The sequence below is a fragment of the Hemitrygon akajei genome, chromosome 11 (assembly GCF_048418815.1).
Source record: "Hemitrygon akajei chromosome 11, sHemAka1.3, whole genome shotgun sequence".
Classification (NCBI taxonomy): Eukaryota; Metazoa; Chordata; class Chondrichthyes; order Myliobatiformes; family Dasyatidae; genus Hemitrygon; species Hemitrygon akajei.
This window is the reverse complement of record NC_133134.1, coordinates 44,880,940-44,893,800: the sequence shown is the minus strand read 5'-3', so window position 1 is coordinate 44,893,800 and position 12,861 is coordinate 44,880,940. Positions and strand designations below refer to the sequence as shown.

The following is a 12,861-nucleotide window of genomic DNA, read 5'->3' as shown; positions in this document are numbered from 1 at the left end:
AAAAGGCGATGCCTCAGAAAGGTGGCATCTATCATTAAGGATACCCATCAATCAGGACATGCCTTTTTCTCATTGCTACCATCAAGGAGAAGGTACAGGAGCCTGAAGACACACACTCAATGTTTTAAGAACAGCTTCTTTCCCAACTACTATCAGATTTCTGAATGGACTATGAACTCGTGTACACTACCACACTATTTAATTTCTTTATTTATATATATTTCTCATTGTAGTTTATAGTTTTAACATGTCTTGCAATATATTGCTGCCAGAAAACAATATAGAAACATAGAAAGCCTACAGCACAATATAGGCCGTTCAGCCCACAAAGTTGTGCCGAACATGTCCCTACCCTCTATTTTGCTAAGCTCCATGTACCGATCCAAAACTCTCTTAAAAGACCCTATTGTATTCACCTCCACCACCGTTGCCGGCAGCCCATTCCACCACTCACCACTCACTGCATCAGAAACTTACGCCCGACATCCCCTCTGTACCTACTCCCCAGCACCTTAAAACTGTGCCCTCTTGTGGAAACCATTTCGGCCCTGGGAAAAAGCCTCTGACTATCCACACAATCAATGCCTCTCATCATCTTATACACCTCTATCAGGTCACCTCTCATCCTCCGTTGCTCCAAGGAGAAAAGGCCGAGTTCACTCAACCTGTTTTCATAAGGCATGCTCCCCAATCCAGGCAACATCCTTGTAAATCTCCTCTGCACCCTTTCTATGGCTTCCACATCCTTCCTGTAGTGAGGCAACCAGAACTGAGCACAGTACTCCAAGTGGGGTCTGACCAGGGTCCTATATAGCTGCAACATTACCTCTCGGCTCCTAAATTCAATTCCACAATTAATGAAGGCCAATACATTGTACACCTTCTTAACCACAGAGTCAACCTGCGCAGCTGTTTCAAGCATCCTATGGACTCGGACCCCAAGATCCCTCTGATCCTCCACACTGCCAAGAGTCTTACCATTAATACTATATTTTGCCATCATATTTGACCTACCAAAATGAACCACTTCACACTTATCTGGGCTGAACTCCATCTGCCACTTCTCAGCCCAGTCCTGCATCCTATCAATGTCCCGCTGTAACCTCTTACAGCCCTCCACACTATCAACAACACCTCCAATCTTTGTGTCATCAGCAAACTTACTAACACATCCCTCCACTTCTTCATCCGGGTCATTTATAAAAATCAAGAAGAGTAAGGTTCCCAGAACAGATCCCTGAGGCACTCGACTGCTGACCAACCTCCATGCAGAATATGACCCATCTACAACCACTCTTTGCCTTCTGTGGGCAAGCCAGTTCTGGATCCACAAAGCAAAGTCCCCTTGGATCCCATGCCTCCTTACTTTCTCAATAAGCCTTGCCTGGGGTACCTTATCAAATGCCTTGCTGAAATCCATATGCACTACATCTACTGCTCTTCCTTTATCAATATGTTTAGTCACATCCTCAAAAAATTCAATCAGGCTCGTAAGGCATGACCTGCCCTTGACAAAGCCATGCTGACTATTCCTAATCATATTATACCTCTGCAAATGTTCATAAGTCCTGCCTCTCAGGATCTTCTCCATCAGCTTACCAACCACTGAAGTAAGACTCACTGGTCTATAATTTCCTGGGCTATCTCTACTCCCTTTCTTGAATAAAGGAACAACATCCGCAACCCTCCAATCCTCTGGAACCTCTCAGGTCCCCATTGATGATTCAAAGTTCATCGCCAGAAGCTCAGCAATCTCCTCCCTCGCCTCCCACAGTAGCCTGGGGTACATCTCATCTGGTCCTAGTGACTTATCTAACTTGATGCTTTTCAAAAGCTCCTGCACATCCTCTTCCTTAATATCAACATGCTCAAGCTTTTCAGTCTGCAGCAAGTCATCACTACAATCACCAAGATCCTTTTCCATAGTGAATACTGAAGTAAAGTATTCATTAAGTACCTCTTCTATTTCCTCAGCTTCCATACACACTTTCCCACTGTCACACTTGATAGGTCCTATTATTTCACGTCTTATCCTCTTGCTCTTCACATACTTGTAAAATGCCTTGGGGGTTTTCCTTAATCCTGTTCGCCAAGGCCTTCTCATGGCCCCTTCTTACTCTCCTAATTTCCTTTTTAAGCTCCTTTCTGTTAGCCTTATCATCTTCTAGATCTCTAATATTACCTAGCTCTCTGAACCTTTTGTAAGCTTTTCTTTTCTTCTTGACTAGATTTATTACAGCCTTTGTACACCACAGTTCTTGTACCTTACCATAACTTCCCTGTCTCGTTGGAATGTGTCTATGCAGAACTCCACACAAATTTCATATATTTCAACATATGCCAGTATTATTAAAACTGTGTCTGATTCTGATTCTCTAACAGTGAAATGGGTTCCACATGAACTCTAATTACAGATTAAGTGACTCCAATTCTATTTTAAGTTTAAAATCTTTGCTCACTTTTTCAGTACGCACAGTAAATATAAATATATTGTTCTTCCATGTCCATTTGTAACTTCAGTCAGCTGTCTGGCTCCAACTTAAGTGTAACACACTTATCACCATCCAAAACAAAGACTTCAATGACAACAAATCTGTTATCCTTGGTTCCTCATCAATTGTTCTGGTTGTCTGTCTATGTGCTGTTGATTTTTTCAATGGTTTTTCTTTCTAGAGTAATAGTTCTTTTTGCACTAGTTGTACTTTCATCAAAATCACAGGATTTATTTCATCATGCCCTTCCGCAGTTCCAAAGCTCCTGTGTCCTTGGAGTTTCTTTAATTTTAAATTGACATTTATTCTGTGAACCCAAGAGATTTATTCGGGATTAAATACTGTGTTTGTATTGGTATGGGTGACCTGCTGCAAGAGAAATCTCAACTGCTTTGTCTAGTTTCGAGTTAGTTTCTCGAAATAATCCTTCTCACACTCTGGTGAGACCTGAAACTTCAAACACAGGTCAACTCTTGGTACTTCTTCCAAAATATTTCTGTGAAACCTGTACCTTTCTTCATTCAGTTTATGCAACATTGTTCCTATGAAATCTGCACTTACAAAAGGGAATGCTTTTGAATAGTTGACTGTACTTACAGAACCTCACTGTATTTACAAAATCACCCTTGTGTTTATTCTCAGCTTTGGCACGATATGTCCAGGTGAAATTATTACCACATAATTCTGCCGCTATTGAGGCAAGAGGTGCTAGTGCCTGGACAAATTCTTTTCTTGTGCTCCAAATCATCAGTACAGTACAGTCTCGCCAAGTAGATCTGGAATATCCTTCACTTACCTGCAATGCTTCCATTTCACATTTTGAGAGTCTGTCTTGATCAGAGTATTTCTTCCAAACCATTTTCGGCACAGTGAAGTTTTCGAGTAACGTTTAAATAGAGCCAGTCTCAAGATGGTAAATTGGTTTATTATTGCCATATGCTAAAACAGAGTGAAGAGCTTTGTTCTGGTTGCCATCCATACAGATCATATCATCACAACAGCACATTAAATTAGAACAAGGGAGAACAATGATAGAAACGGAATAAAGTGTTTCTGCTACAGAGGAAGTACAGAGCAGGCAAATAATAAGCTCCAAGACCACAGCAAGGTAAATTGCAAGATGAGGAGTCCAGGAGACCTTTTAACTGTCTTCTAACAGTGGGATTGAAGCTGTCTGGAGCCTGGTGATAGAGCGTTCACGGTTTTACTTTCATCTTCATCATGGGAGAAGACAGCATGTCCAGGATGAGTGGGGTTTTTGACTATGTTGGCTGTTTTACTGAAGCAGTAATAAGTGTAGACAGGGGTCATGAAGAGAAAATCTGCAGATGCTGGAAGTCCAAGCAACGCACATAAAATGCTGGAGGAATTCAGCAGGCCAGGCACCACCCATGAAAAAGAGTACAGTCGACGTTTTGGGCCGAGACCCTTCAGCAGGAAGGTTTGGTTTCCATGATGTGCTGAATTGCGTCCACAACCTCTGCAGTTTCGTGTGGCCTTGGGCAGAGCAGTTGCCATAACAAACCAAAATGCATCTGCATGGAATGCTTTTTATAGTGCATTGATAAAAATTGGTGAGGATCAAGGGAGACATGCCAAATTTCTTTAGCCTCCAGAGGAAGTAGAGATTGCATTGCCTTGGTTGTGACATCTCCAAACTTGAGTCACAGAGTTTAACAACTTAGAAATAGCCCTTTCAACCACTGAGTCTGTGACAAGCATCAAGCGCTCTGTTCACACTGATCCCACTTTATTCTTCCCACATTCCCATCAATTCCCTCCAAATTCCACTGTCACCGACACACTAGCAATAATTTACTGTACTGTGCCAAAGGCTTAGGCACCCCAGATTTTTAACATAAATTTTGTCTTAGACGTTTATGCTTTATCTTCTGCATTAGTGTGGTAGTAGGAAAGAACAAATTTTGGATTTCTAAACATTCATTTTCCAAAAAATTACAGAGAAATGCTTGTATTTCATTAGAGAAAGTAGCATATTAAGTAATAGTTCAGAAACACAGGAAGTCTGCTGATGCTGGAAATGCAAAGCAACACACACAGAATGCTGGAGGAACTCAGCAGGTCAAGGCTGAGATCTTTCTTCAGGACTGGAAAGGAAGGGGGAAGACACCAGAATAAAAAGGTGGGGTAGAGGAAGGAGAATAGCTGAAAGGTGATAGGTGAAGCCAGGTGGGTGGGAAAGGTAAAGGGCTGGGGAAGAAGGAATCTGATAGGAGAGGAGAGTGGACCATGAGGAAGGAGGAGGGGACCCAAGGGGAAGTGATACACAGGTGCATAGAGCACCTGGTACCTGGTACCCCAGCAGATTCACAGGTGAAGTGATGCCTCACCTGGAAGGACTGTTTGGGACCCTGAATGGAGGTGATGGAGGAGGTGAATGGGCAGGTGTAGCACTTGGGCCCCTTGCAGGGTTAAGTGGGAGGGAGATTAGTGGGGTGGGACAAATGGACAAGGGAATTGTGGAGGCAGTGGTCACTGCAGAAAGTGGAAAGGGGGGGGAGATAAAGATATGTTTAGTGGCAGGATCCCTTTGGAAATGGTGGAAGTTGTGGAGAATGATATGATGGACATGGAGGCTGTTGGGGCAGTAGTTATGGACAAGAGGAACTCTATCACTGTTAAGGCAGCAGGAAGATGGGGTGAGCATGGATGTTTCAGAAATGGAGGCAGCATCAATAGTGGAGGGAGGGATGCTTAATTCTTTCAAGAAGAAGGATACCTCCTGTGTCTTGGAAAGGAAAACCACATCCTGGGAATAGATACGGCGGAGGTGAAGGAATTGAGAAAATGGCATTGCGTTTTTACAGGAGGTAAGTGGGAAGAGGTATAGTCAAGATAACCATGGCAATTGGTAGGTACTGTATATAAATATGTCAGTTGAAAGTTTGCATCCAGAGATGGAGCCAGAGGGACTGAGAAAGGGAAGGGAGGTGTCAGAAATGGACCAAGTGAATTTAAGGGCAGGATAGAAGTTAGAGGCAAAGTTGATGAAATTGATGAGCTCAGCATGGTGGCATTAAGCAGCACCAATGAAGTCACCAATGTAGCGGAGCAAGAGCTGGGGAGTAATTACTGTGGAAGCTTTGGAACATGGATGTTCTACATAGCCAATGAAGTGGCAGGCCGAACTAGGACACATGCCCATAGCTACCCTTCAAGTCTGGGAAAAGTAGAAGCAGCCAAAGGAAAAATTGTTGAGGTGAGGACCAGGTCTGCCAGACAAAGGGGGATGGTGGTGGAGGGGTATTTGTCAAGAAAGAAGTGGAGAACTTATTGATGGGGATAGGGACTGAACACCATGGTGAAAATGAGGCAGTCAGGCCCGAGAAATTGAAAGTTACTGAGGAAATCAAGATCATGAGAAGTGTTGTGGATGTAGGTGGGATGGGACAGAACCAAGGGGGATAGAATGGAATCAAGATATGAGGACACAAGTCTAGTGGGGCAGGAGCAGGCAGAGGCAACAGGCCTACCTGGACAGTCAGGTTTGTGGATCTTGGATAGTAGGTAGAAGCAAGCAGTGTAGGTTAAGGGAATTATGAGTTTGGTGGCAGTGGATGGGAGTTCTCCAGAGTTGATGAGGTCGGTGATGGTGTTGGAGACAGTTTTCTGCTGGTCCAGAGTGGGGTCCTCTTCAAGGAGGAAAATGAGGAAGTGTCTGAGAGTAGATGCCTAGCCTCACCAAGGTAGATGGCAGTGCACCACACTACAACTGCATCCCATTTGTCTGCAGGTTTGATGGTAATGTTGGGATTGGTGCAGAGAGAGTTCAGGGCAGGGCATTCAGAGGAGGTAAGGTTCGAGGATGAGGGAGGAGTGCTGAAGTTTAGACGGTTGAGATGGCAGTTCGGGATGAAAAGATACAGAGCAAGCAGAGACCCAGAACGGGGTTTCTAAAAAGAGAAGGGGGGGTTAAAGTTGGGAAAAGGGGTCTTCAGTGCAGCGTGTGGAATTCTTGCCAAAGAAATGGGCTCAGAGACGCTCAGAAGAAGGGCTTAACGTCGTGGAAGGTGCGTAACTCACTGAGGTGGGGGTACAGGAGGACAAAGGTGAGTCCTTGCTGAGGACAGAATATTCTGCCTCACAGAGGGGAAGGTCAGAGGGTATGGTGAAGACACGGCAAGCATTAGACCTGGGATCAGAGTGGAGAAGAGATTGGTGGTGCAGAAGAGAGAGGAGGGTTGAGGTGTTCAGAGAAGGCAGGGTGAGAGAAAGAAGGAGGCTCCTGGGATCGATGGGGTGACACTGGAGCCTGAGAGACAAGAGGTTGGAGAGAGGTGGTGGGGGAAGGAGATTCTGGGGGCCCAGCGGCAGGGAATAAAGTCTTGGCCCGAAGGTATTGGCGGTCAAGGTCCAGGCTGGATCCAGAGTTAGAACTCATGCAATTTGCAAGCTGAGGGTGTCTGGTGTGGTAGGAACCAGCATTGACGGTGGTGGAAGAGACCACTTTTCTACTAAGTAATCTTAATCTTCTATTAAGTTATAGGCCACTTTCCAAATAAAAACGATTAATTTGTAGGTATATTGCCCAATGTATGATTAAACAAATATAGCAATCAGGATGCTAATGACCAACGACATAATGAGTTGAATAAACTAAACTGATTAGTTGAAACAGAAAAGGACAACCAAACCAAAAGGTGAGAGTTTGGCAGATGTGACAGTTTAACCTTCAAATCATCAATCCTTACACATTGGGAAGGGTGAGCATAGCAATAAGACACAAGGTGGTCATCCTGCATCAGCAAGGTCTTTCCCAGAAGAAATATCGCAGCTTGCAGCAGCTTCAAATTGTTCTGTCCAAGCTCTTTGGAAGAAGCATTAAGAAACGGCAAGTTTGAGGACCAGAACCGCAGTAATCAGCCATGGAAACTGAGTGCAGCAGATGAGAGATACATCAAGCTGATGTCCCTTTTAAATTCACTGCTATCAGCTCCGAACTCCAAACATCAAGTGCTCTGGACTAACAAGTCAAAATTTTAAATTTTTGTCTCAAATTGGAGAGCACTACAATTGGACGAGTGTCTGCACTCAACAGTGAAGCACGGAGGAGTTTCCCTACAGGTTTGGGGCTGCATTTCTGCAAATGGAGTTGACGATCTGGTCAAAATTAATGGAATTCTCAAGCAAATTCTCATCCATCACACAATGCCATCAGAGAGGTGCCTGATGGGTTTCAGTTTCATTCTACGGCTAGACAATGACCCCAAACACATAGCCAGGGTCATAAACAACCACCTTCAGCAAAAAGAAGAACAAGGAGTTCTGCAACAAATGGAATGGCCTCCACAGAGCTCAGATCTCAACATCATTGAGGTTGTCTGGAGAGACAGAAGTAAGCAAGACAGCCAGAGGCTACAGAAGAACTGTGGCAAGTTCTCCAAGATGCTTGGAACAACCTACAGCACAACAGTGTCTCTAAGAGAACTGATGCAGCTTTAAGTGCAAAGGGTGGTCACACAAAATATTAATTTGATTTAGTTTTTTTACTTTAGAGTAAATTTTTGATATTTAGAAATTTTATATTTCATTATTTTGAAAGCATCTTTGCTTTACAGAATTTGTTACACATGCGCAGTACTGTATATTGGCCAATTTATCTACCAATCTACACGCATTTGGGAGGAGACCTGATCAGCAACGGGAACCTATGTGCTTTCAAGGAAAATGTTTAGACTCCACAAAGGCTCCACCAGGAATGGACCCAAGTCACTGGAGCTACAAGCAGCAACTTTATTAACTTTATCACCCCAAAAGTGAAAGTTCATTTTTAAATAATTGTCTTTTTAAGTAAATTTCTTTTAAAATAATTTGATGACTCCTCTATCAATTCCTCTTTGATCAATGAACATACATTAGATTTTTACAAAGAGGTAATATACACATAAATTGAAACTTAATAATAAATTAAGCACATACATCTAGAAATCAATGCTCACTTTTACTTCAGGCATGAAGTGAATATTACTGCCCCATTGATGGGAGATTTCTCATTATCATATTTATGATACTAATAAAACTTACATTTAAAGAAAAGTTAGTGAGGCTTTCACCTCGATGGTTATCTTAAAATGCAGCCCTAGTTCCCGAACAGCAGCTGGCTTTAGGAACCACAGCAGCTGTGGCTTCAGCACTGTGAATTACAGAAAGCACCGCTCGGCCACCACAGTGCAGTAGCATAACAGTCACCTTGAGAGCGAAGGAAAACAAGTGGAAACAGAAACGTGTGCTTTCAGGTTGTGGTCACACTGACCTCACTCATCCGTTGGTTGAAATCGACACCTTTGCCATTGCTGGCCCCAAGGGATCAAACACAGGTTCATCAACGTAATGTACGTAACAGTTAATAGGCCTCAGCAATATTAGAGTATTGAATACTTGAGTAGACAGGTGCCTTAGTAAAGAACCTATAATTCATGTCTCCTTCTCAATTTGTTGATGGATTTTTCTTTTGTTTCATAGAAAGTTAAAAGTGAAATTCTTTCATGTGTGATTTGCAAATATAAAAAGGGTATAAGTGAGCCCGATTTGGTTTTCCAGATGCAGGTGTCTCCAGAGTAGCTCTTGGGGCACACTTATGAACCGTCCGGAGCAAAAAGCGGTTGGGTCTCATTGAACACTGCCAGCGTTATGTCATATGCCCATCACACATATGCCCAAGGTGTAGCAAAGGCTAGAGGCTATTGCAGCAGTTGTCCAGCAGCAAGTTGTTGTACTTTGGCAACTTGGCTTCCTGCCATCTGTTCCATATCCTGCAATTAACACTCAGCTCATTGTGTAGGTTTCCACAAATAAACTAAAGTGAGGTGTTTTACGTTAAACAAAATCTGTAACACATTTTATTGAACACCACGAAACTTACACAACAAAAACGCACCAAATGATTACGTCATCACACCAGACCAGCCTCTTAAGGTGAAACCCCAACTCAATTTTGCTATTTGTGAATTATGTATGTTTCTCCCAATTATGTTACCCTACACAGGCCACCCCACCCCCCCAGAATTCACTAAAAGTGGCATTGTGAGCCTGTCTGGAGCTCAGACAAGTTGCCCAGCGGGGGTCCTGTGTTCCAGGGGTGGAAGAACCACAGATGCTTCTGGCTCATTCAGAATTGTGTTGACATACTCAAGGCCATGTTGTGATGCTGGGGCATGTTAGCGGAATGCTCCAAATCTTGGTGGGCTAGTTTAAGGTGATCTGCTAAAATATGTTCAGGCTCACCCTGCTTATCTATGATAGAAGTCTTTTCTCCCTTTTCCAAAACGTGGAACGGGCCATCATAAGGAGGTCTACAGGGATGTTGGCGTGCGTCATGGTGGATGAAAACAAACAAAGTGGAATGTAGATCAACAGGAACCCAGGAGTGCTGTACACCATGATGGGAGGTAGGAACAGGTGAAAAGGAATTGAATTTACTGAGGAAGAATGAACGCCGTAGAGAGGCCAACCAGGCGGTCGTGGCATCAGGAATGAAATCACTCATAACGGCTGCCCATACACCAACTTAGCCACGGATGACTGCAGGTCCTCTTTTGGAGCTGTTCTGAGCCCCAGCAGAACCCATGGGAGACGATCATGCCAACACTCATCAGTCAGGGAAGCCCTCAAAGCAGCCTTTAAGGAGCGGTGAAACCACTCGCGTAGGCCGTTGGACTGTGGATGATACACTATGGTGTGGTGTAGCCTAACGCTGAGGTTCTGGGCCATTGTAGCCCAGAGGGATGAAATTAGTTGGGGACCGTGGTCAGAGGAAATATTAGATGGATACCAAACCAGGCAACCCAGGTGCTGATGAATACCTGAGCCACATCTATGGCTTTCGTCGATGCTGAGGGGTGACCTCTGGCCACCTGGTGGTACAATCCACCATGGTAGGAAGGTGCATGAAATCACGTGAGGGGGGAAGGGGACCAACAAGATGCCAATCAAAATGATTGAACTATTGCTCATGGACCTCAAAAGGTGCCAATGGTGCCTGAAAATGACAGCTAATTTTTGTCCACTGGCACTCCACACAAGCTGCAGTCCAATCACACATGTCATTCTATGGCTGTGCCCAACTAACTTTAGTGTAACCAGTTTCTGTGAGGTCTTCTGGCCCGCAGGCAAGAGGCCATGTACAGAGTCAAAAACAGTTCGTCTCCAGTTTGTGGGCACAATGGGGCGAGGTGGCCAGTTGAGACATCGCACAGGAGAGAAACCCCGCCTTCCCCAAATTTAATGTCAGCCAAGCACAGGCCTGTGACTCCTGTTCGGTAAGCCTGAACCTCTGGGTCAGTAACCCGGGCAGCTGCCATGCCAGCATAATCAACCCCTACGTGTACAGTCTCAGTGAGAGGCAATCAGCCACGGCATTATTTTCCCCCTTGGTAAGTTGTATTTCGGTTGTGAACTCTGATATGTAGGCCAGGTGGTATTGCTGCCATGCAGACCAACGATCTGATATTTTGGCCATCGCGTGCACGAAGGGTTTGTGGTCAATGAACGCTGTGAAATGGCGACCCTCCAGAAGAAAACGAAAATGGCGGACAGCCAAATAGCGACCGAGGAGCTCATGGTCAAACGTGCTGTACTTCCTTCCGGGGGGATGGATCTGCCGGCTGAAGAAGGCGAGTGGCTGCCACACGCTTCCAACCAGCTGTCTGTGTGCAGCACCCACAGCATAGTCCGAAGCATCAGTTGTAATGGTTATAGGAGCATTGGGAAACGGGTGTGCAAATAGGGTTGTGTTAGAAAGAGCTTGCTTGGTGGCATCAAATGTCCTGGTCGTGTCTGCTGACCAGTCAGGCACGTGATGCGGGATATTGTCTTTAAGCAGACTATCCTGGGGAGCATAAGTTCGCAGCTCATGGAATGAAGCGGTGATAGAAACTCACCATGCCTAAAACCTCCTGTAGTTTTTTAGTAGTGTGGGGTCCTGGGAAATCCCTAACAGTGGGTACCTTTGATGGGAGGGGTTTTGCACCTTCTGCATAGATGCGATGGCTGAGAAAATCAATGGTTGACAATCCAGACTGGCATTTAGTAGGGTCAATGATCAATCTGTGTTGGCTTAAGTGCTCAAAAAGTGTGTAGAGTTGAGATACGTGCTCAGATTTGGACACACTGGCGACAAGTATGTCATCCAGGTAAACAAAAAGAAAATCTACATTTTTTAATACAGAATCTATCAGGAGTTGGAAAGTCTGAGCTGCATTTTTAAGTTCAAATGGCATATGCAAAAACTCAAAAAGGCCTAACGGAATTATCACAGCTATCTTGGGAATGTTCTCCAAGTACATAGGCACCTGATGGTAGCCCCTAACTAGGTCAACTTTGAATAAAGTTAACTTTCTTGCTAAATGTGTTAAAAGGTCTTGAAGATGTGGGACTGGGTAATGATCATGGGTGATGGCCTCATTAAGGCGTCAGTAATCACCACATGGGTGGCAACCACCATTGGACTTAGGGACCATATGGAGGGGTGAAGCCCAGAGGCTATTCGACTGGTGTACGCTTCTAAGTCTTTCCATGTTGACAAACTCAGCCTTTGTGGTTTCCAGCTTCTCTGGGTCCAGTCTACATGTGTGGGCATGGACTGGTGGGCCAGTTGTAGGAATATGGTGCTCGACGCCATGTTTTGAGACTGTAGTGGAGAATGTGAGCTCGATGAGGTCCAGGAATTCACCCTGAAGTTGAGAAAACGCACGTGCGGTGGTGCATGCATTTGACAGAATAGTTGTGGGGAATATACTAGGAGAGCAGGGTAAGAGCCCAAAATCCTTGACATCCACAAGCCAGCAGTTCTTAAGATCAATAAATAGCCCTTGGGCAAACAAGAAATCTGCACCAAGCTAAGGTCTAGCCACTTTAGCCAGGGACAAAGTTCCATGTGTAACATCACCCACTGAAGCAGAGTATCACCTGTTGTGCCACGTAGGTCTGGATCCTGCTTCCATTGGTGGCCTCCAGCGAAGTTTCATCACTCTTTGCCTTCTCATCAATAGGCGATGCTGGCAGCATGCTCACCTGAGCATCCATGTCACGCAGGGGATGTCGCTGTCTGTGATGAACGGTCGGTGACCCTGGCAGCCAGAACCCACGGTGTTCACAAAACCTCTGATGTCCCGATGCGCGGGCGCTTTCAAAACTGCAAGGTGGTCAGTACCTCCCAGCATTCCTACTAGAGCGAGCATGATAAAAGCTCAGACACAGCGCCATCTGTTTCACAGCTACAGGCATCCTTATGTTGGGGGCTGGGCTTATTGAGGTTGAGAAAGGAGGAGGAATGATGCATCGCTGCCCAGCTGAGTGTAGACTATCAGCCATCTCAGCAAGCTCCCTAAAGTCTTTCACAGGTGCATTA

General features: G+C 44.8%; 1 protein-coding gene across 1 annotated transcript in view; it reads right to left on the bottom strand.

Annotated features, from left to right (window-relative positions):
* The window catches only part of LOC140736335 (uncharacterized), a 36,737-nt gene extending 24,201 nt beyond the window's left edge, over positions 1-12,536 (bottom strand). Inside the window, 1 exon segment of the mRNA XM_073062334.1 lies at positions 12,420-12,536. Within this exon segment, the coding sequence (XP_072918435.1) occupies positions 12,420-12,536 (117 nt within the window).
* Positions 12,537-12,861: the final 325 nt, after the last annotated feature.